Source organism: Aythya ferina, assembly GCF_964211825.1.
Source record: "Aythya ferina genome assembly, chromosome: 8".
Taxonomy (NCBI): domain Eukaryota; kingdom Metazoa; phylum Chordata; class Aves; order Anseriformes; family Anatidae; genus Aythya; species Aythya ferina.
This window is the reverse complement of record NC_140304.1, coordinates 9,882,903-9,907,653: the sequence shown is the minus strand read 5'-3', so window position 1 is coordinate 9,907,653 and position 24,751 is coordinate 9,882,903. Positions and strand designations below refer to the sequence as shown.

General features: G+C 45.9%; 2 protein-coding genes across 2 annotated transcripts; one reads left to right on the top strand and one right to left on the bottom strand.

Moving 5' to 3' along the window:
* Positions 1–333: 333 nt before the first annotated feature.
* Positions 334–3,178, top strand: LOC311440646 (regulator of G-protein signaling 2-like). The gene is made up of 5 exons (XM_084527779.1): positions 334–472; positions 572–673; positions 800–861; positions 1,603–1,769; positions 2,192–3,178. The coding sequence occupies exons 1-5, from the start codon at positions 360–362 to the stop codon at positions 2,384–2,386; spliced, it is 639 nt and encodes a 212-aa protein (XP_084383905.1). The 5' UTR covers positions 334–359; the 3' UTR covers positions 2,387–3,178.
* Positions 3,179–6,113: 2,935 nt separating this feature from the next.
* LOC311440494 (uncharacterized protein) lies at positions 6,114–23,283 on the bottom strand (the record flags this gene model as incomplete). The annotated part of the gene is made up of 4 exons (XM_084527495.1): positions 6,114–7,911; positions 9,072–9,202; positions 20,837–20,891; positions 23,129–23,283. The coding sequence occupies 4 exons, from the start codon at positions 23,281–23,283 to the stop codon at positions 7,719–7,721; spliced, it is 534 nt and encodes a 177-aa protein (XP_084383621.1). The 3' UTR covers positions 6,114–7,718.
* Positions 23,284–24,751: the final 1,468 nt, after the last annotated feature.

The following is a 24,751-nucleotide window of genomic DNA, read 5'->3' as shown; positions in this document are numbered from 1 at the left end:
AAAGAAAAGAAGAAAAAAGAAAAAAGGAAAAAAAGAAAAAATAAATTAGAAAAAAAAGAAATAAGAAAAAAGGGAAAAAGGGAAAAAAAAAGGGAAAAGGCGAAGAAAAAAGGGAAAAAAGGAAAAAAAGGGAAAGAAAAAAAGGGACCGTCCACATCCAAAGGCCGGGAGGGGCCGCGCCGCGGTGGGCGTGGCCTAGGAGAGGGGGGCGTGTCCGCCCCGAGGGGCGTGGCGTGGGTTGGGGGCGTGCTCGTCCCCCGCGAGGGGCGTGGCCAGAGCCGGGGGGCGTGGCCTGCGGGCCTATATAAGGGGCGCGCGTCGGGCGGCAGGGCAGTGGCGGTTGCGGGCACGGTCGGGGCATGCAGAGCGCGATGCTGCTGGCGCTGCGGCCCGGCGGGCGGCACTCGGAGCGGGGCGGGCGGCGCCGCGGGGAGCTGGAGGAGGCGGAGAAGGGCCGCATGAAGCGCACCATGTGAGTGTGCCCCCGGCGGGGAGCGGTGGGGTGCGGGGGGAGGCTGGGACCCCTCTGCTGGGTGCCCCCGGTGCTAAAGGCGCTTCTCCCTTCTCCTAGCATTAAGGACTGGAAGAAGAGGCTGAGCTACTTCCTGCAGAACTCCTCTGCTTCCAGCAACGTGAAAGCCAGTAAGGGGGGGAAGCACCATGCCTACTACAGGTAAGTTACAGCTGGTTCTGCTTAGATAACTCCAGTATTGCACAAAATTAAAAAAAAAAAAAAAAAAAAGAAAAAAAGACTGGAGCTTGAGGAGCAGATGCTGATGTTCTCTGTGGTTCTCCGCAGGCCTTCCCCTGAAGAAGCTCGGCTGTGGGCAGAAGCCTTTGATGAACTCCTTGCTAACAAATGTAAGTTTGTCTTCAAACTCTAGCATTTAAGACTGAAACAATGGGGAACTTCTTGTCTTTAAGAGATTGTACCTTGCTTTGTGAACCAGTATTAAAACACTGGAATTCCCCTGCCATGGAGTATTCTCCTCCCAGAGGGAGCTGCAAGCTCTGTAGTTAAACTGTACCTGTTAGCTTGGCTTTGCCATAGGCTGTTTGCTGTGCTCTCTGCTTATCTAAGACAGACGCATTAAAACTTGGGAAGGGTCCTGCAACAAAGTTCAGTGCTCTCCAGGTTTTGTTGTAGCTCTACAAGGAAGAGCATGCAACAGCAAAGCGAAAGAGACTAAGAAATATTACTGTTTGCTCTTTGAACCTTTGAGTCATCCTTTCCATTGCAAGAAGTATTGCAGGGGGTTGTAGCCCTGTCATAAATACTTACTGCAGTCTGAAGGTTAATATGGGAGAACCTATCTAGAGAAAAATTTTTTATACGTGCAGGCATCACAAAAGGGAGCACAATGACTAGAAATGGCTTTTGTTTGTGTGTTTATCTAAAAATGAGTAACTTGAAGCCTGCCAAGCTGTTAGGGCGTTAGTTTGCTTGCGTACATAAAAGCGAACTTTTCATTGCTATCCCAGAAAGAACCAGATAAGAAACAGAGCAAAGTGTTTCGGTAGGAACAGATGTGATAAATGGGTAAATTCAAGATTCCTGAAATACTTAGTTGATGCATTTTTTTTTTCCCCTCCTTTCCCTAGATGGTCTTGCTGCTTTCCGAGCCTTTCTGAAGTCTGAGTTCTGCGAGGAGAACATCGAGTTCTGGCTGGCCTGTGAGGACTTCAAGAAAACCAAGTCACCCCAGAAGCTCACATCAAAAGCAAAGAAGATCTACAATGACTTCATTGAGAAGGAAGCTCCCAAAGAGGTAAAGAAAACCTATTTGAACATAACTGCCCTGTTCTATGATTTTTTTAGCCCTACTTTATTTTTCTGAACTCCTTTTGAGACACAGCTGTCTGAAATGCATCATATATGTCTCAACAAATACAACTCACCACTAATTGCCTTATCACCAAGTTGGACTATGGCACAAAGAGCATTTCAGGGAGTTCCCATCTAAGCTGGGGAATACCAACAGTCTCACTGAACACCTGTAATGCTTGAGTTTAGCACTGAAAGATAGTAATCATCTGAATTACTTTGGGTTTTGGATTAATGAATTTTTAAAGGAAACTAAATTAATATAACCCTGTAGTAACAGGAGTTTTTGAAAGCTCTTCAGAAATTCTTTGTTACATTTGTTTGAATTAAGTTCTCAGAAGTAAATGTAATTTCTTTGTGTTTCAGATAAACATAGACTTCCAAACCAAGAACACAATCGCGCAGAACATCCAAGAAGCTACGCATACTTGCTTCAGCGCAGCGCAGAAGAGGGTTTACAGCTTAATGGAGAACAACTCTTACCCCCGGTTTTTGGAATCCGAGTTCTACCAGGAACTGTGCAAGAAGACACCTATCACCAGAGCTGCCCAAGGGACATGAGCTGTGGAGCTATGAGCTTGCTCTTTGCAAGGAGAAGCCTTTTAGTCACTGAGGAAGCAAGCCACAGCTGACCTGAAAGACTGAGGTACTGAGTACTCAGTCTCCTTTTCCATGGTGCAAAAGGACAACTACTGACTTCAGTGAAAGCTGATGGTAAAGAATGACATTGTTAGAGGGCACCCGAAGCTGGCAGCAGGAGTGTGCCAGGCAGCTGCTGGCTATGCCCTTATCTGAGTGCTGCAGTGGAAAGGTGCCTCCATACCACAGACTGAGCTGTGCAGTGTGAAGTCCTTGTCACGGCTGTGGTGTTGATAGAGCAGGTCAGAACAGGGCTTCCTTGTAAACAGAAGTGGCTCTGTACAGCTGGGCAGTGCTGGGAACTCGAGTTGGGTATTTATTTTTCCTAAACATCAACCAGTATTGCTGTCATCAGTCACTTGGTATTTTAACACCGGTTGTGTAAACTGACACCAGTTGCAGAGAAACGTGGTGGGTTTGTGTGTGACTTGTAGGCACTGCTACCCCTGTCACTGCGCTGTGAGGAAGGGAGATCCCCCTGCTCCCAGGGGGACAGGCTGTACAGCTGAGCATCCAGGGCTGGGTTGTGCCAGCAGGGCTGCACAAAACCAGATGGAGGGCAAAACTTGGCCACAGCGAACAGGAGCTATGTAGTGTTATACTTAAAGGTGGATTATGATTGTGTTGAGTTCTGCAACAATGTCATAATTCTGTCTTGAGGACAGCAAGCTTCAGTGAAGTCTTATTGTTTTTAATAAACTATTTTGATACAAAGCTGCTTTTGTTGTTTGTTTTGCACACACAGATACAAGGTCTGGCACTGGAGGGGGTGTTCTGCAGTAGCCATTCTCATGGGTGTGATCTCCAGGGTAGTTTTTAAGAAGTAACAGCTTAATCTAGCAGGCAGGTTGCTTTTAGCAAAGAAAATCCTCAAAGCCTGGAAGTGTAACAGGGGAGATAAACTTCAGCACATCCTGTTTTAGCTACCTCCCCATGGAAATAATCTCTAGGACAGTGCAGTTTGCATGCATGGGTAGGGATGACAACAAATCACCCAGAAAACAGCAGCAGCATTGCTGCTGGAGCTCAAAGGATGCTCCCTGGAACACAGCTACTTGTAACTGCTGCAGCAGCACAGCTGCTCAAGACCCCTGCTTCAAGCAGGACTTGATTTTCAGGCTGCAAAACTCTGCAGTGTCAGTGGAGGTAAGACTGTAATGAAATCACTTGACTGCTGCTGTGTGAGCACTCCTTAGCAGGGAGCGTTCATGGTCATCCTTCATCCATGGATACTTTTTCTAATTGACAACATCCCAAAGCATTACCTCCAACAGTCCCACAGTTGTAAGCCATAATTTGCAAGCTTTCTGAGCTCAAGGGCTGCTCAACATCCTGGCTCCAGCTGCTTTGACCATACTCCTCAGGTCCCAGCTTCACCTGTTTGGTCCATATATACCCACAGCAGTCACTTCTACAGGGATCCACTTCAAGCACTAAGGAAATCCTGTATGGAGTTTTCTATTTTAACTGTGCACCCAAAGATCGTGGGACGGCAACTATTTTATGCATCCATATGCTGTTACATGTCCTGCAATACACATACACAAATACACACGTTACACTGCCTCTATACATGGCAAACACAGGGGCAACACAGCCCCATTTCCAGGGCTGAATTTTACCTGTGAGCTGGCTCCTACAACCAAACTTTCTGATTAGTTATATCTACATCAATTAAGCACACAAAAAAATAAAATCTGAGCAATAATTTACTGTAACAGAAAGCTTTCCCCCAACACCTAACCAGGAAAAAAGGTTGAGGCTGACAAGTGCTTTTGTAATCCAAAAAAATTTGAAGAGCATAAAAATAGCCAGAATTATACCTACTAATGACTCAGAGCCAGGGCAGGAATAATTCCATGAAATTTCATTGGCTTCAGTAAAGCCTCATCAACCTGTGCCAATCATGGTAATTAACCATTGCTGGTGTCTGGTTTCAGGGAAAGAAACATTTCTAATTTCAGCAGGTGCCAGAACTACTTATAGCACAGCCTGAAGTCCAGAGGGGAAAATTAGGTGGGGCTGCTAGGCAAGGCATCACTGCCTGAGGGCTATTCTTGTATATTCTTAATATCTGAGTTGTTTACGTGGAACTTGAAGTCTGTGCAGGCAGCTCCTTAGCTTGCACTGAGCATGCCATCAGGGTATCAAAAGCCAAGTTGTGCCGTGGCCCCAGGAAGGTTTTCATGCAGCCTGAGAGCCCTGATTTCAAGGGTACGCTTTGCAGCACAACGGTTTGATGCATCAACAACTACAAAAAATTATTAATTTCAGTAAAATGCTCAACACATCTGTGGACACCTCTATTACTGCTTTATCAGTTTGCAGAAAGATCCCTATTTTCCCAGCTCCCAGGGTAAGCTTCATCATAAAGTTTGGTACAGGCATGTCGGGAGCCCTACCACCTCTGGAAGATTGCTATGAACACTTCGTGGAGAAGCACGAACATACCAACTGCTTTAAGAGGTGCTGCTTCCATACAGTGGGCACCCTTGCAGCTATGGTTAAAACTGGTGCCCTGCTATGAGTATCCAACAGCAACAAATGAGCTGCTGATTTCCCCACCGATGCTGGTGTGGAAAGGTGGCTCTGGGAATGGCAGAGGGAGGTTCAGCAGAGCTGGGATCCTGCAAGCAAAGGTAAGGCCAGGGCATGGTTCTATTTTTTTTTTTTTTTTTTTAATATATATATTTTTAAACAAAACTCTCATCATGTTGTCAAGTTGCTCCAGCCCCTGGCCATGTTGACAGCCTCCCAGGCAGAATAAAATAAAGAGAAGGGATGCCTCTGGGTAACATCATTCCAGGAACCATAGCTGCAAATGAGAACAGGCTGTGAGCACGTCAGTCTGCAAACAAAGCTCGCTTTTTTAGAGAAAGGACTTGCTGCAAAAAGCTGAGGATGCAGAGAACTGGACACCTCCCAGAGGGTGGTGGTAGGGGGGCACCCCAGCTCTGCTGTCACAGCCTCCAGCAGCACCACGAGTCCTGGCTGATCCCAAGAAGTCAGCACTGGCTCATGCACCACTAACACAGCCAGTGTTGGGATAGGAGATCCTGCCTAACTGAAAAACACCGAACAAAAAGCGACTCAACTATCTATATATCACTTTCTTTTTTTAGCCTCTAGTTTCCCCATATCTTGTGCTTTTCTTACAGCTCTGGTTGCTGGAGGCAAGTGGTTCCCCTGCTTTCAGATCAAAAGATACATTTCTCACCCCTACAATTATGCAGAAAAAACTGAAATTGCAATCTGAGTCTGCGCACCCCCTGTAGATTCCCCAAACCAGAACATAAATGCTTCTGCTTAAATTGTATATATATATTTTTGGAAATATTAACTACAGTGTGACAATTTGAGGAAACTAGGTCATGGTTTTCAAATGCCTGCATCTGGCAACAGCCTGTTTTAAAGAATTTGCTCTGCACAGGGCTATCTGACTGAGAGCCCTCCATGCTATCAAGAAGGAAACAAGTAAAGTAATCTCTTACAACAAGAAGCCAAGGCAGCTGACCCTTGGCAAGTGCACTCTGGCCCAAAGGCTGGAGAGGACCTCTGAGAACAGGGTGAGCTAAACAGCAAAGCTGACTCACCACTCCAGGCCAATGGGAAAACAATGCCACCCTGTAAACAAATTGAAATGCGCTGCTGTTGCTCCTTATATTTGTTTATTGTGGTCAAAAAATGTACCAAGACTATAAATAAAAATGCATTTCCACTTGAAATTCCAAAATCCTATTTGGAGAACAGGAGGCTGATGACGGCTTTGCAGGGCTTTATAGGCATGCGTCCATGTTCATGGAAGGGTTCCTTGGATGGGACTTCACAACTTGGTGACTTTTATGCAGCACAAAATCATCAGCCTTTAGAAGTCTGGGGATTTTTGTATGTAAATATATTTCTGCAAATTTGGCTTAATATGATTTAAGTGGGGAAAAACTGTTTGGAGCCTGGGACAACATCCCAAACATCTTCCTTCAGGTGGCAAAGCATTACCTATGGCTCCTCCTCATCCCACCAGTCCAGCAATAGCTGGTGTCCCTCACGCATGCCAGGAACAAACTGACAGGGAGCAGCAGGAGATGGGAATGACTGCTGGAAGGACTACAACATCAACCCATGGTCCATACCACAGACAGTGCAGAAATAGGGCTGGAGACAAACATACCTGCAATATAGACACAAGATCCATCTAGGAGGGAGGGACAGACACAAGGCTGCACCTACAACACAGGGAGGGGCAGGATAATCAAGGCTGAGCTTAAATTAAGCCCTCACCCCATGGCAGTAGGTGTGGGGGACCCAGGTGGGTCTGATCAGGACAATTAAGGCCATCAGTGCCCTGACACAACTGTGTAGGAGGTCTTTTCTGAGGGTTACTGTGCTAGCTGTATGGTCCCATCAGCTCACCGTTTGTAAGCACTCTGAATTTTTACAGAGTCTCTGCAGCAGGATTTGTGGTGAACATCCTCAGGAACACCCCACAGAGGTTAGCCTCATGCACTTCTGTAGATGCACTAATTGACTTTATCCTCAGTGCTGTAGCTGCAAAATGACAGCTGGCCAGCAAAGAAACGCAGGCAAAATAGTCCCAACAGTTCTCCTACGCAGGAGTTTCAAACGCGAGTCCTTTGTGTCTGTTGGCAACCTTTCATTAGAGTAAGCACTGAGATCAGAATTTCCAACAGCTACAAAGTACCCATGAGCAGCAATTACATGATGTTCCATTAAAATATTAAATATCCCATTCAAGATAATCTAATTGACAGAAATTAGTACTTGTGTTTCCCAGCCAATTTTCCCACTTCAGATCTAATGGAATAAGTTGTGTTTCTGCATTACAGATTTAGACAGAGAGCAGCTCTGTGGCCTCCTGGCTCGGAGCCTGACTTTGGGTTTTCAGAGGACATGGTACTAATCTAAAATTTATAGGGCTTGGAAAGTCGGCTGGCCAATATGGAAAAGGCACTTAGGAGCAGAGCGGGCTGTTTACTTAGCTGGTGTGCTCCTTCGCCTTCACAGATGTCAAAGGGAAATTGAAATAACAGCGACGTGAAAGGACACAAGTATTACAGAGGGGCAGTGAGGCACTGGGCTAGCACCCTCCTGGCTCAGCCGTTTTGTAAAGGCTGACAGCATTAACCCTTCTGCCTGGACCTGCCAGAGATGAGGGCTGCTGCTGGGGCTGAGCTCGGGAGGTGTCAGAGCAGTCCTGCAGCAGGACAGGGCTGTGGCAACTGCAGACTCATGGAGCTCAGAGGTCCTCCTGCTTCCAGCGGGCTTCGCGTTGCGTCACGGAGATTATCTGTCGTGTGTGGCTGCCCGCCCTGGCGTCCACCCAGGCTTCATGCGTCTGTTTGCAGAGCTGAGCTGTCTCCCGATTTGGCTGCGTCTGATTCCTGCTGTTTACACTGCCTGATACCCACTCCGAGGCTGGGACCAGGAGTCTGAGCAAGGAGAGAAATGACAGCCAGGAAGGCCAGGGCTCCTCCAGCTGCACTCAGTGCCATCAGTGGCCTGAAGGATTGCTTTTGCACCTTGTATTCTCAGCAGGAATACAAGGGGTTGGGAACAGGATCCTTCCATTCCCACAGGGAGAGCACAGCTCATGCTGCAGCAGTGCAGCTTGGCTCTTCCAGGTGGAAGTGCCAAGTAAAATCTGCAGCATAAATGGGTCATGGTTGAGAGCTGAGGAAAAAAACAGTTGTGACCTTAGGATTAGGTGGTAAAAGAGCTGTTTGGTTGGAAGGGTGGAGTTACGTAGTTACACGATCCAACTGGCTGCATCTTCATACTGCTGGAGGGATAACACTTGTTTCAACAGGCTAATGGTGCCTGTATAAGCACATCAGGAGCTATTGAATATGCACAGAATTTTCCCGATAAAGCCTCTTGGCTTAATTTTTATACAGGAAAAAACAAGGCACTCTTCAGAGCCAGCTGTGTGAACAAATCAGTTTATCTTAACACAAAGAGACCAAATTTGTTTTAATTTCAAATTCTCACAGATAGATTCTGTCCCTGGAGAGCCACTTACAGATAAGGGCCAAATCTATCACTCTGGAGAACTCACTGGGCCAGGACCCAGATCTGCATTCATATGGCTCTGTCCATAAGTCAGAGAGGAAGGAATAGAGGACGTGCCTTTTGCTAGCACCGAAGCAGCAATATATACTGTCACCCTTTCAATTTTCCTACAATTAACATTTGCTAACTATTTGTTGGGCCCAGACTCCTGATCCTGGTAGAAGCTATAGCAGCTAGAGGTACTGTAGAAATGCTTCAGTTACCCCCAAGCCCCACAGCAGTGTGTATGCTTTATTAAAGCTGAGAAGCTGGAATCCTTGGCAGCTATTTGTGACAACCATGGAAGTGAAACCTTTCCAATAACTGGAAGAATCCATCTGGCAGAGCTTTTTCAGAGCAATTTCCCAAAGGTTAAGAAGGCCTCTGCAGGTCTTGCTGTGTTAAATGTGCTCTGTGCCTCAGAGCTGCCTGCAGGGTCTGCTGGTGCAGTGAACCAAGATAAGGGATTGTGCTAAGTGAGCTCTGGAGCAGCACGATTGCCAGCAGGCAGGTTTGGAAAGCAGTGAAGAATGATACTTACCCTAGGACAGCTCCCAGCTGAACTGAGTCTCCCTCTGCCCCAGGGATCTTCCTGAAGCTAGCAGGGGTCACCAAGCGTGGGTCTTCACACAGAGCCATGGAACAGGGCAGCGGAATTGGGATATTTAACACCTAGAAGACAAATAGATCATCTTTCCAGAGATCAGCACTTAAGCTACGTGTGTAGAGAGTCTGAAATGGCTTGAAGAGCACCAGCCCTCCTTTCTAGCCAACCTCTTTTCTCTTTTTGGCACCCCTCTCCCTGCATCCAAGTATTTATTCTCTGAAAAAGTATCCCTGTCTAAAATGTCACATTTGCTTAATAATGTCTTGAAGCTGTTTGGCTCTGAGGAGATGAGAGTGCACAGTTTTTATGAAGTGTGGTGTTCTGGAGCACAGACACTTGTAAACTATTTCTCTTCTTGTATGTTTCCTTACAAAACCAACAAACTACACTGACATAATAATAATAATAAATAATAAAAATACTGTACTCTGGAATAAGCAGCCTGCATGCTGAAAGGTCATTCGTCTCTTGCCATGCAGATGTGCTTCAGCTCCCAGAAAAGGCACCTATACCACACACAGAAGCTTTAGCAAATCTCCCCGTATGTTTTTCCCAAGGCTGCTAGTTACAGGGGAACCTACTGAAAGTGACCCTTAACTGCCTTGCCTCTTCACAGCTGAAATGCAAGGAAACTCATTTCTCAACCAGCTCCACTGGGCACCGTAGCACACGCAGTGGTTCTCTGTCAGCAGTTTCTGTCAGCCCCCTGTGGCCTCACATCGGCCTGGCCCTGCTTCGCATTCAGTCATGGGTGCCTCCGCGACATGGCCCTTCTTCCCACAAGGGAGCTAAGGTCTTGGTTAAGAGACAGAATGATATTTTAGGAAATATCAGAGATCTGCAGCTTTGGGCAGAGCAATTAGACCACCCCAGAGCACCCAGCAGATCTCAGTAGTGCTGCATGGCTGGCGCAGCAAAGCAGGGAGTGTGCCTGTGACTGGACTGTAACAACAGGCTCCCAAAAGTAGCACCTAGACACCTCAGAGAGGGGTGACTCCCTGAAACACCATTTCAGCAGTCCCTGGGGGCTTTCTGGACCAAAACATGATTCCAGCCCCATGACAGGAGCATGGGGATTGGCGAGATGAGAGAGGAGAGCCCCTGGCATGGGCTGTGGCTTGCCCACACCAGCAGGGCCTTTGTGTCAGGGTGGACGCAAGGCAGGTGAAGCCAGGAAGGACATTGTGGGGCTGGCTGGGCACCAGTGAGGGGAACAAACCCTACAAACATTGCTTCAGCCCTGTGAACCACTGCTACACTGGGGTTTCATCCCCGGGTGGGGGGGCTCATTCCTGTCAGTATGTGAATGAGTAGGATCAATGCAGACTTGGAGGGGAAGGGTTACAATATACAGACCAGCATATTTTCCACTAGGAAATAGTAAGTGACTAACGACGTTGGCAGTCATTAACAAGAAGGCGAGTCAGGAAATAACGTCCAAAGACAGCAGCAGCTCCTCTGAGTAAGCGCAGGTTGGCGGAGCATCGCCCTGCTGCTGCCCTGCAGGGCGGGCTGGGCACAGGCAGGTGCTCGTCCTGGTAGCGGGAGGACGATGGTGTCGATGCTACCAGAACAAAACATAAAACTACAAACACCACCACTAAGAAATACAAGGGGAGCAAAGTTCTTTTTACAGGCAAAGAACAATGCCAGCTGCAGGGTTTGCACGAGGCTTTAGCACCACAAAGAACAGAGGAGCACGGATGAATTGGCACTCAGGAAGCATGGGGGCAGCTGACAGCAGATCACCAGCAGATAGGAATCCCCCTTCAGATCAAGGGTGCTGGCAGAGCATCAACATTTGCACGCCACAAGGAAAGAAACAATGAAGCTGTTTTGCTGCCTTACTGGCAACAAAATGTAGTTTGCACTTGTGGGAGCTAATGTGGCCAATTGCTTATTCCTGGAATAAGCCACTTGCATATAACCACAAAAGGATACACAGAATTATTTTAGTAGCAGTTTACCAAAACCAGCCACATTTAAGTTTTTTCTTCTTTTTTTTTTTTTTTTTTTTAGAATCTCAGCATGATGTCAACATGTGTATCAAAGGACCTTGAGCAACATCCCCAGCTGGATGACAGCTGTTTTGTCACATCCTTCCCAATTCCCCCGCCACATTCAGTGAGTGACACTGCACAGGATATGCTTTGGGACAGCATCAGCATTCCCACGTGAGCTTTCCAATGGTTGAACTTGCGTATTGCTACCAGCACAGATTCAGGGAATTTTGCTCAGAAGGACTAAGGATATGGTTCGCACGTTACGCTGCAGCATGACGTACCAGCAGCAGCTGCCTTATTGGGAAGAGCTCCCTCCCCATCCCTGCTCCCTGCACGTCCCTCACTGTCCTTGCATCTGATTTAGCAACTGTGCAGCTGCTGCGCAGCTGAATGAGCAAGCAGATCTGGCAGGAAGTTTTTCTTCTTTCCATGGGATCAGCTGGCTGGTCCACCTGACTGTCCAGACACCCAGCCTCTGGAAGGTTATGGGAAGAGAGGAACCTTCTGGTGGGAGGACACTGCCCAGACCATTGCAGCCTCCAGCCACATCAACCTCCCAGCCTTTACCCAGCACCTTGGGTGCACTTTGCAGGCTGTGCTGAGCAGTCTGTCCATCTGCTGGTACTGCCAGAGAACCCTAGCAGGTCATTAAAATGCAGTTTGAATCAGTCTGCAGCATCTGTGGCCCCAATGCTGACAAATCCTTTGCAGTATCATGAGCTGTGCTGTCCATACAGCTGAAATTTCCTTCCTCCTGCCAACAACAAAACTTGTGAAAAGACAGGCTTCTTTGATCTGCTCTCCCTTTGAAAAACAGAACTTCGGGGTCACCTGGTGTGACACTAAGATTTGTGAAAAGACAGAGCTGGAACGGCAGCACATCTGGGTACGGAAACACATCCTTTCCCTCTCTGTCCCAGGTCACTGCTTAAAAACCAAGCACATTCTGCCCTGCTTCTTGAAAACAAAACAAAACAAAACAGAAAAAACAAACCCTCTGCTGAGTAAAATATATTGGCTTTCAGTGGGCTGCACCAGCTATGGCTGCAGGACCATGGCAGGGTGCAGGCAACCTTGCTGCACCAGGTTGCCTCAAGAAACAGCTATTTTGGGAAACTATTCAGATTGCTCAAAGAGGGGTCCTGCCTGAATCAGCTGGGAACAGCGTTAACATACTGACCATGGGTGAGGGGCAGGGTCCTTGTCCCTTCCCCTCAGCCAAAGGAGCCTTCAAGGGAAGGCTGTTTGAAGCCTGGGCTGTGTTTTGAAGCAGAGAGCCTTTGCTCTCCCTCTGGTGAGTACACAGCCAGACAGGCAGGAAGGTGGGGTGACCGACCTTCAGGTTCACACCCCTCATCACCGCTCTGTCATACTCTTCCCTTTGCGCTCCTCCTTGGGCACATCACCAGCCTTCTGTAAGGAATGCAATTAATCTGGAAACGGCACTGCTGATTTTCTGCCCCTCCTTCCTCGAAAACCTGACCAGACCGGTCATGTAACAGCACATGGAGATGTTCAAAGACTGCGGGAGCAACGTCCCCGTGGTGGATATCAGCAGCAAAGCTGGGAGTGCGGTGATGCCTTAATAGGGAGGGGACACCTTGGGTTGGTTCTCAGAAAAAGCTTGTTGGCTGGTTTAAGACCCAATGAATGAATTCATGTTACAGATCACCTGAACACCTACTGACGCTGCTCAGCCTTGTTGGGAGGTTCAAGGTTCAAATACAGCCTAAAAATAATTTTAGCACATTGGCAATGTGTCCTGCTATGAGTCACTGACTTAATGCAAGTGGGTAAAAGTGTAAATGGACAAAGCGGTACAGCATCATCATTTTCCCAAAGCAGCTCAGTTGATTTCCAAATAGAGCCAGGAAAGCACCAATGCAAATTCATATCTTCCAGCAGTACATTTTCATGTATTCAGTGGCTTTCTGGTGATGAGTGCAGTTTCCAGTATAAGCAAAACCCATGCTGTTATGGAACAAGGAAATACACTTTAAAACTCCTGTAGAGATTTTTACAAGGCAAATATCAGATGGAATAACACCTTGCTACAGATCCATTGCCAGAAATCAGTTTTACTGGTGATTAAGGTAACCACCTGAATTTGCCATTTTCAACAGCATTTTGATACCACCAAGCAGTGATATTTGCCTAAACTAGATAAAATCGGACTGACATCATCAATAATTCAGTATATTTGAGATGAATGTTACTTCTAATTTTGCTTGTTGATGCTTATTTTTTACTGTGTAGTTTATAAATATTTTCTCCCTGCCATGCACTACCTGTAATGGAGAAAATGATTTACTGGAAACAGGCACAACTCAGCCACAGCAGCTGAAGCTATTGTTATTACTGACTGCACGGTCTCTTCTGCAGTATCCAGAATCACAGTTTGACTAAGGCCAAACAAATTCCGATTAAAGCAAGAATTTTAACAGTTCTTGCTTGAACAGCTTGAATATTCACCTAAAACTTGCTAAAGCTTCATAGAAAATGTATTTAGAGTATATATGTGCTTCCAAATAACCCACACCTCCTAAATTGCTCTCTCCCAAACAGGCAGAGGGTACATAACTCACTGTTCTGCTAGGCTGCAGCAAGGAAGCCCCGTGATTGAGCCCTGCTGCAGTTTTAGGAACACCAGGGGATGGGGGTAAGTTGAAGCAGGAGGTCTTTCCCCTTTCCCAAGCCCTGATGCACGCAGATAATTATTTCTATTCTTGCAGTCTTCTCTGATTCCACAACTACTGTTTCTATTTACTGCCCTAGCTTGCAAAGATATTCCCTGAATTTGCCTTGCAAAACCCAGGGAATCCTTTTCACCCATATTTTCTCCTTGGCAAGAGAAAATGAAGTCAGCTGTATCAAATGTCTTTTTTTCTCCATGTCATATTTTTGCAAATACAGAGAAACAGATATGTCCTTGGTCAATACAAGATGATCAGAGGGATAGAAAGCAACTGTGAGATGATCTTGGAGCTCCATTTCTGGTTGGAAACAGCTCTGAAATGCAGCTTTTCTGTGCCACCAAACATTTGCCAGTTACTGATGGGCACGTCTCATCTCGCACTGCCAGCACAACTTTATTTTCATTGACCTTCTTGAGAGCAGCCACTCTCCTCCCTGGGGATCATCCAGCGCATGTTTTCCAAAAAAAACTCCTTGTGCAGCCAGCACTGACGTTTCCGATTAACCTTTACAGGCTGGGTTTGTCTGAAATCCAGCAGACGCTGGACACTTGGCCAGCACCAGCCCTGGAAGGTGACACTGCAGTGGCACCGCCCAGCTCCTTTTCAGGGCTGGGACTAAGCCCTCCAAACACCTGCAACTCTGTCTTAAGTCTTAGCTTCAAAAATGGCCCTCATTACTGCTGATACAGAAAGTTAAGTGGTACAGCTCTGGGTTTAGACCCAAAATACACCACAGTGAGGTACAAGATTCCTGTGCACTCTGTAAGTGGCTACAGTGAATTTTCTTTCTGACTATATATCCAATGTGATGATACTTATATAATAGATCCAAATTATTGATCCAGATCCAGTGCAAAGGGAGCTAGTGCTTAGAAGTTAAATGACTATTTAAAATACAGATACCTGCTAACGTTAGCATAAGATATATATGAAACACGCGTTTGGAATAGACAGACATTCCTCTCAAGTTCAGCCTTTAAGATAAGGCTGAAATTGAAACCAAACAATCGGCCACAGAAGCATCAACCTCGTCCTTGCTCAGTTCTCGGGCTGAGGCCTGGTCTGGATTTGGTGCATCAAAAGGCAACGAGGAGGACTGTTTTCCTGACCTGAAAGTGGTATGACATGGAAATCAAAGAAATTCAATACCAGGTGGCAGGAAAGCCACAAGAACAGGCAAAAGTAATAAGCATCAGCTTTCCAGCTGTGCAGTTTTCTGTCCTTGCCTCATGAAAACAGTGTTTGCTGAGAAGGGCTGCCTGAAAAATTGGGACTGCATCCAGCACTAGCGGTTCGGTGAGCAGTTGAACTGAGGTCTTCCAGCCACCAGGATACTGCTTGGGTGCATGGGGACGCAAGATGAGACACCTCATTGTGTGAAGAAGCCTAGATTTAGGGGATACAAATGAGGAAATACACCCTGGCTTGAACTTGACTCTCATACAATAAATTTGGCATATTTTCGTTATAAAAAGGGAAGTTATTGATAAATCTTTCTTGCTTCTCAAACCAAAACCAGGCCTGACACTCTGAAGACAATTCTGATTGAAACAGAGCATAAGGTTTTGCAAAAAGCGGGATGGTTGGTACAAAGACTGGCATCTGCAAATGTCAGTCTAACAGAAATTTTGACTTTTCTGTTCAAAAATATCCCTCCTGATTCTTATGTCTGGGAAAATATTAAGTGATTCAATGAGGTTACAGTGATGCTTCAGTTTACTGGAAAATAAAAGGTTTTAATTCTTTCCGCAGCTCCATTAAGCATTTTCCTCGCAGGAGAATTTGCTGGAATAGTTAATGTGGAATAAAATATTCCACAGTACCTGGTCCAGGATAGAAATGTTCCAGCTCGGGTACACAGCTTTTTCCTAGTTTAGCCCATTTGGGGAATTACATTAAGCTAAAATGGATTCTCATTTGAAACAAGTTTCCAGTAACAGAGATGTTCATGAATCTCTTTAAATTTTAAACAGAGTTAACTCCAGAGCAATTTCCTAACACTAGGCCTTATTTTATTGCTGTACATTCCTGGGAGGAAATGGAAAATGAAGAAACGTACAAAGTCCCCAGATATCCCCTTCAATACGGCTTTCAAAGGGATGTGGCTTCACCGGGATCCTGCTGAGCACAGTAGCAAGCCCTTTAAGGAAAATCCCATTACTGCACTGTGTCTTACAACTTTCCCTTTCAAAGAACTTCCCACAGCAAAGCCCATGGGAACGGGAACACAGGCAGAAAGACCCAGATTGCGAAACCCAAGTCACACTCATTTCCCTCAGATCGGTCCTTGGAACAACTTTGCCGTCAGCTTGGAGTAGGGTTAATGCTTCAAGCTGAGAAAAAAAGAAAGAAAAAAAAGGTGGCCGAGGGTTCTGCTCATGGCTTGACAAATAGTGCAGAGAAGGAAAGAAATAGCAAATAAATTTACAAAAGCCCTCCCTGCTTCTTGCGCTCCGGGAAGCGCCTGGCACCCAGCTACTCTTGCCAGGCGGCAGATGAAAGCAAACAAGCAGGAGCACGTCCTCGCACACTCTGCTGTGCCTCTGCAGATCGTCCAGGGGCCGAAAGTATCAGCAGCTTTAACGTCTGACTCACTAGAGCAAAAGCAATGTTGGTCTGCGTGGTTATCAGAGCTGATAGCTCACTTGTGAGAAATCTCCAAGCAGCGGTTTGCAGCTGGGCATGCAAGGAGAGGGATCACGTTGTGTTTGCCCCCTTTGGCCCCACAATAATGCCCTGCTCCCAGCCACTGGCATGAGGAGGCTCCCCAATACTGGAGCTCTGGGCTTTGGGTACCCTGATGCTACCCAGAGAGGGGTGTGGAAGGCAACAGGCAGACATTTGTGCCCTTCTCTCACCCCCTCTGACTGGCAGTGGGCAAAACCACAGGGACTTGGTGTGTTGGGGGCATCCCAAAAGCCTGCAGAGGCTGTTGCTGCTCCCGGCTCAAAGGCTGGAGCAGAGCACCCTTAGGTGCTGAGACCAGGGGTTCGGCTGACTGAGCAGATCTGGAAACCAAGAAGGGCTGAAGCAGAGCTTAAAAGCTTCGTAAGGCTTTTGCTGAGGTTGTAATTAGGGCTCAAGAGCAGCGTGTTTTATCTGTCTTTCACACTCCTGTAAACACACAGAGATAGTGCTGACAGCTGCTGCTGAATTGAGCAGCTAAGGAAGGGCAAAACGCAGCTCCTCACAAATGGTAAAAAATCTAAGGTATTAGAAGTTCTCTGTCTGCACTCATACTGGAAGACCTTAGGATGAGCTTGTTTAACAGCACAGACAGCCATGCACACATCCCCATGAAAGCTTTCCTAGCTTTTATTTTAGGATCGTGTTACCTGAGAAAGAGGTAAAAGCAGCACTGTGCTGCCAAAGCGAGGTCTGAGAATTGTGCCTTGCTGTCAGGGGCTGGAATGCGGTCCCACAGAGACTTGGGCTGGGCACTTCCCATCTATATTTAGGGTGTTGCAATCCTACCCTCTCACCCACACATTCTCACCCTCAGTGGGATGCTGGCTCTGGCATCTCTGCAGCCGAGAGTGAGCTGGCTCCCTAAATCCCAAAGTCACAAGCGGTGGCTTTTGTGCATGTGCTGTGGTGAGAGTGCATGGTGAGGCAGGACGTGGTGGCAAAACTGCTCCTCACTTTCAGCCACTTAATTGATTGAGAAAATGCTAAGTGACTCAAAGCTCTCAAATACTCGATAGCACACGGTGATAAACCTGCACGTGCGGTTCTCACAGGAGCTGTCTGCAACACACCCAGAGTCTGACCCGCAGAGTTGTCTTGGATGACCTCTCATGCTGTGAGCCACGACAACATTATTAACAACCACCCGGCAGCTAATTACGCCTCACACACATCCCAGTGCACCAGCCTGTGCTGGGACAGTGTTTATGTGCCGAGTCTGTGCACGTTCCCACGCTCATAGTCAGCAGGAGCAAGGACTCACATCCATTCCCCATCCTCCCGTCTCTACCACAAAGAGGTGCACCCTTTGCTGCTCACACATTGCACTGAACAAAACCAAAAAAAATGTACCGAATTTAAGAAAAGAAACCTGATGTTCTCTGCTTGTTTGATTTTTCTTTTCGTATCAGTCAGCCCAGGAAGGTGCAGCCCTCGCTCTGTAGATTTAAGATTTATTCAAACAACTGTCAGACAGCATGAAGCTTTTTTTTTTTTTTTTTTTTTTTTTTTAGCAAAGTCCCACGTACACACAGCACTCCCACTTACACCACTCATTATGCCGCTTCTTAATATTTTCCATATCAGTCACTGCTGCACACCAGGATATACATATTGAAATTTGCCCTTCCCTTTTGATTCATTCAGAAATGTCATCATGCACTGCCACAGATGTCAGCACGGTGTCACTTACACTGCCTCGTGACACAGCTTCCTAAGCAGAGCAGTAAAAGTCGGGTGGTTAGGAAACAACTCTTAGCTGCTGCCATAGCAGTGGCAGCAATCAATCGTGGCACATTAATTAAGCGGGTATTTAGTAATACGCTGTAGTGAGATTATTTGACAAGGTTTCAGCAAGGAAAAATGAAAAGTGAAAGTTTAAGACTCGAGATTTTGCTTTAAGCAGGGCTAGGTCTTTCTGATTTAGAGCTGCACACAGATTAAAACTACGTTGTCCTCAGGCAGCACTTCTAGCTCCTGAAATCTCCTTTCCTTGTCCAAGAGCCCACAGCTGTTGGAGCTGTGGCTTAACATGACAAATTCAATTTTCTTCTTACAACACCTGTGGTTGCAAAACAAATACTGAAATAAAACTTCCAAATGTCCAGGAGACTGCAAAACTAGCAACCCCTCTCCATCCTCCTCCAATGTAAATCCTCTTTCTCTTAAAATGTAAAAGTTTTTTAGTTTTTGAATTATGATTACATTTAACATTTAGGACTGACATAAAGTGGTGCAATGTCATTGTCTCTGCTTGCAGCCTCTGCTGCTGTAGATGGCAGAACCCTAACACTGTGGAACTTCAAAAAATTATTATTTAGACCTCTCTGTGGAGGGTCAGAGCCAGACTTCCAGCAGCAGCTGCTTAAAATAGCAACCATTTTTCTCAGTTTATAAATTTAAATACCATTTATGGACACAGCGCTACGGGGGGGGGGGGGGGGGGTGTGTGCTCCCCTTCTTATATACAAACATAGAGTTTCAGACCAGTAAGGTTAAACAAAACTGCCAAAACGACGACACACCACAGAAAACCTGTGGGCAGGCTGGAGAGGCGACACAGGAGCCAGAAACAGGAGCCGCATCCTCAGTTTGATGCCGTGAGGTGTGTGAGCACAGCACAGCAATGTGGGCCCCGCTCAGCACAGCACAGCCTGCACCGCAGACACTGCTCCCTGTCATCTCACCAGCCACACAGGTGAGCAAGGGCAGGCAAAACTCACCTCACTGAGGACAAAAGGATGGTTTCACAACTATGACAGAGACGAAACAGGCTGCTGAATTCATCACAGCTCCCCGGGAGTGTTGCAACCTCCGTACTTTCTTCCCCTGCATGGGAGTCTCTCACTTTTCAGTGAAACACTTTGTGCTTAAATGGGTGCAGCTATTGTATATCAGGGCCTTTTCAATGAAATCCTAAACGTGGTGTGAAAGGGCCTGAACAGTTTCAGGGTGCTTTTTCTTGATTCCTGCTAGTTGGGCACCCACAGTTTCGATCCCGTTTAGTAGCACATTATCTCGTGACAGGCGTCATTGGCTTCCAGGGACAAGCCGTGGAGTCGGGCAGCGAGCATTTACGGACACTGAGCCAGTCCCTGGGGAAAGGCCTTGTCTTAAATGTGCAGGCCACACCTTGCACCTCCATCTACTTGGCTGTAGGATCCGATCAGATGAGTGTAACTGCCCTAGATACGTTGGGTTTACCTCACTTTTTATCACACAAAAGCTCTCCTCAATGTGGATGACCTTCAGGAAGAAAAATTTACAGAAAGAAAGAAAGAATAAAATACAAGCAAAACCCTAAATTCAGACATTTCATTTGAGTCGCTAACACTGCATATTTTTGTACAAGTGCTGTAGCTTAGCGCTCAGCCTTTTATCTTTGCAAATGCAAGAGACAAAGTAAATAAGCATAACAAAATATATTTATATTTTATATTTAAACATTTCAATAGCCAGAAGGAGAATGGGGTTAAGACCAGGTACACTGAAAGTTAGTGTAAGGCAACATTATTTATAAATAAATTCCCTGGGGAATGACACCAACGATTTTTCTAACAGAAGACTTCACATTCTTGCCATATTTTCCTAAAACACTTAGAGGACTTGATTATTCTTTCTGAGAAGCTGCTAGCGCAATGTGCAGACCTCTCAGATGGCTCAAAGCGCTGTCAAATAGACCCTCAGTGCCAGCTGCTCTCTGATTTTGTACCAGGCTAGAGGCAGAACTGGGCCTTCCCCTTGTACCGAGGCAGGCCATGGGCTGTACGGGGTCTCAGCAGAAATGAGGAACGGGGTCACAGATAAATGTCATGGTGTGACAGCAGGGTGAGGACAGAGCCGTGCTGCAGGCCAGGGTGCAGGCAGGCAGGAGGACGTTTCCATCATCCACCAGCCTTTACTGCAGGGAAACCCAGGCCAGGCTTCAGGTGTTTTGGCTCTGATACCACCCTGCAGGCTCAGCAGGTCTGTGTGTGTGCTGGGAGAGCAGCTGAGCCCCCTTGGTCTGTGCTAAATTCTGCCCTGCTTTCCTTCACAGGCAGGGCCTGGTGCCTCCTATCAACAGGCACAGATCGCTGACAGAGGTTGCGGCTCCTTTCCTGCATCACTGGAGATAGATTGCCTTGTACATCAGAGATTACTGCAAAGTCCAGACTAGACCATTCTTGTTTGGGGAGAAAATGAGAAAGTACAAAAGGTGACTGTGGGTTATGTTTATAGACGTACTGTGCAGTGGCAAAGCAGTACAGAAACCAGAGAACACAGAAGGGCACCAAAAATTACCAGTTCCAGGCGGATTTTGTGTGTCACCTACCTGTGAACGATCTGCAGGGAGGTGGGAGTTCGTGTGGGCTGCTGCCATGGCTCGGCTAGGAAAACAGTAAGCATGTCAAGTGTCTTCAGAAATCAAAGCAGCACATGGATTCTAGAATTAAAGACCATGTCTGGATGCATATACTCAGGGAAGGCTAAGCAAAATCTTACAAGCAACAATAATTCGAGCTTTTTTTTTTTTTTTTTTTTTTTTTTGCATGTCCACTTTTGCATCCATAATTATGTTCTTTTGGGACAGATTTACACATATAACACACACCAACACTGCATCTATTTGTGTAACACACAATGCTCTGTGTCATTCACCAGGGTAAAATTTTTGAGGAGGAAATCCTGCCTGCCTGGTGGTGCCTTCGCACAACCTTCCTTCCCCTCAGCACAGTACGAACAGCACTGAGAATGCCCTTGGCTCTCAGATGCACACCTGACTGTGCAGACCTTATTTACTTCCCTGTATGGCTCAGGTACACTTACACTATTCACAATTAGATGCACAATGCTGTCAGCTGCAGCATCACAGCATAAAACAGAAGCTACCTTCGCTCTCCTGTGGCTCTGGTGTGCCATACACCCTTCTTTTTCTCCTTAGTATGCAAACAGCAATGTGTGTGTGTTTGATGTGCTATTTCGTCTCTGTTTTTGAGCCTGCTACTAATAGCTAAGTAGTTCTAAATGTTTATGCTGGGTCTCTTAGAATAGTTCATCTTGTATTAGGGTCAGTAGGTTCTCATTGACTTCAAAATAGATTTTAATCCTAGTCAATAATTTCGAAACAAATAATACTTTTTTTTTTTTTTTTTTAGACAAACAGTATCTTGATATTCTTGCTAATGCTTTATCCATCTGTTGTGACTCTTGATAGTGTTCTGCAATTGGGATTACAAAAGCTTGTAAAATGCAAAGGAGAGGATGGGAAAACACTAAAGCTCCCGGTTTGGGCTCTAGCTCAAACACATTGCTGTATGCTGACAGCGTGTAGGCACTCAGTTACAACACAACACCCACTGCCACCAAGATGTCTATAAATAAAAAAATGTGGAGTTTTGCTCTTCCACATCCAGCTCATTTCAAAAGGGGCAAATTATATCCTCATATTACATTGAGATATCTACACTGGTTATTCTGAAATAGTTTTTAGGATAAAAAAAAAATCTCTAAGTGGAAGTGCTGGTTACTTTCCAGAAATGTTTCATTATCTATAATCATTTTTTTTCAAGTATTACACCTTTGTATGGAGAGGTTTACCTTCGCCAACGCAAGCTAGCAGTGAGCTGTTTGCAATCAACAATGTCTAATTCTGAGCTATAACCCATATGCTGCCGAGCACCTGCTCTCCGCCCACTTGCAAACACTTACTGGCCTCTGCAGCTGTTCTGGGTAGCTGGAAGACAACTTCATCAATACATATTCTGTATGAATTTACACCTTCCCACATCTATCAGTATTTCTACCCTGTGCTGTACTGCCTGGAGTTGCTTCTGACTGAATCTGACACAGCAGAAAGCCTCTTCCTGGCCAGAGGTCACATTGCTGTGCAGCAAGAGCCTCGCTAGCCCAGGAGTGATTTATGGTTGGCTGGAGATTTTGAACTGATAATGTTATTTGTGGTGGTAGATTGCTCACGCGTCAGGAGTAGTGCAAGACACTGAAAAAGGAACACAGTGTTCTGCTATTTATGTTTTCTGTAATAGTTCCCTCAAAGACTAACGTTATTAACTTTCCTGTCAGACAAATGACGCTTAATTTTAGGCCATTAATGCGTGCGCCTCTTACACCTCAGGAGGTCCTGGACAAGCTTAAAATCTGATTGATATCTGAAATATACAAGTAGCAATGTGTAATAGATGGACTTATTTCAAAAGCAGCTGTTTCTGGATGGCTCCTATCACAATTTAGGACCTCAAGCCACCAGCAAACTCTAAGAGAAGTTGCATTGACTTAAGCAGCATTACTTGTGCTTTGCTAGACCAAGGTCTCAGTGCTTCCTGCCTGGAGGGTTTGGAGTGGTACCCATGAGAGGGCCGGCAGGGAAGCACTATTTGACTAAAAACATTAAAATGCACCCAGAGACTACAGCGGCTGTAACCACCTGCATGCACGACACGGAACACGGAGAGTGCTGAGGCTGGTTAGATGCACAGAAAAAAGACCTGGTTAGAAAGAGGCTGACATTTGCACATAACTGCGTTTCAGCACACACGTGTGTTCCAAACGAAAACCAGTTTCCACTGTTGCCCTTTTCACACATGCTCAGAAGTTTCCAGCCACTCACCTTTGGCAAAAAGCTTCGTGCCTGGCCCCTGCGAGAAGGTCAGTTTGTTCTGAAACACGAACAAAAATTCTTTCAGCTGTCAAAGCTGCGTGGCAGCAAATGAATTCACTTTTATATCTCTTGTCTGCTTCATCACTGTCACCATATTCACGCATCCCAACCTCTCTTACAACATCCAGATACTTTTTTTTTTTTTTTGAATGTCAGATTTGTTGATTGGTAAACAGAATTTATCCCCAAAGAATTTAAATACATAACAGGGAAATCAGGTCTCTCATTGCCATGTTTTTGATTGTTTTTAGCGAAACCTATTTTGGTCCTGTACCTTTTGTGCCACTGTCACAATCTTTAAGTGCTCATGCTGACGTTTGCATAATTTGCATGAGGGAGACCGAAATGTTTCATGGAAACACAATGTAAAGTCTAGGAAGAGAATGCTTTTCATAGGGGGCAGGAAGGAAACAACAGAGGCAAGGACAACTGGGGTAATATTTTCCATTATGCCATTCAGGGCTTGCTCTACGAGCTGCATTTATTCTGACAGACATGCTCTAAACCATAATTTTTCACTGGACTGGTATATTTCGGCCAACTATTTCCATATGAACCTACAGTTCCCCTATAGTCTTTCAGCAGAAAAAGTACAGACAGATGCAAATTAGACCACGATGTTACTGGAAGATCTACCTGCACAGACCATTTATCTTCCAGCCAGTGCCCAGCTGAAGAAAGGAGGATCCTGTGAGGAGGATCAGAAGAAAGGAGGGACTGAGAGGATTCCTTCATGTGCTGCAGTATCCTTTCAAAACACCCAAAGCAAGCATTATTCCCCACCACATTTACCTGAAATTCCAGTCCAGGCCCATGGTACCACCAGTCAGGACAATGCCACTGAGCTGGGAACGATAGGTTTTATGTTATTTTTAGAAAGCTAAGTTAGGTTAGTCACAGCTCAGAAGTGGTCCCAGGGAGGGGCAGGACTGCATAGTCCAGAGAGCTGAGGAAGGGAGGGGAGCGATGAGGTAGGGCAGGGAAGGAGGAACAGAAACATGCCAAGCTGCTCCACTGGCTAGACTGCCACTGAAAGCCTTGCTGAATACCTCAAACATTTTATCCTGGCAGTCAAGATATACTTTGGCTGGAACTTAAAGAATAATAGGGGAAGATGAGAAGACTGGAGATTTGGTGGAATAACAACAGGAGTCTTAAAAACCTGCAAAAGCCAAGCGATATAATAGTTATCAGAAATTAGCACACCAACAAACAGAGAAATCCTCAGAGTGATAGAGCCAGTTTAAAACCACAGAGGAGCTATCATCTACTTGCAACTTCCCTCTATTTCTGTGATTATACGTTTGTTAACCCTGATAATTTATTGCATTGCTTCTATAAATATTACCTATGTTGGATTGCTTTGTCACTCAGCTTACATTTCCCGCATAGATCCCACGTGATGTTTCTCACCCAATCTTTTCTAGAAGATCTAAAAGACTAACGACTGTCAAGATAGCGATGTTTCACTGAGAGGCACCTTCACACTCTTACGGCACTTCCAGCTTTGCTGGGTGCAAGTGAGTGTGTAGGAGAGATGACAAATGTAATGACAGGAGAGATGGAAATAAG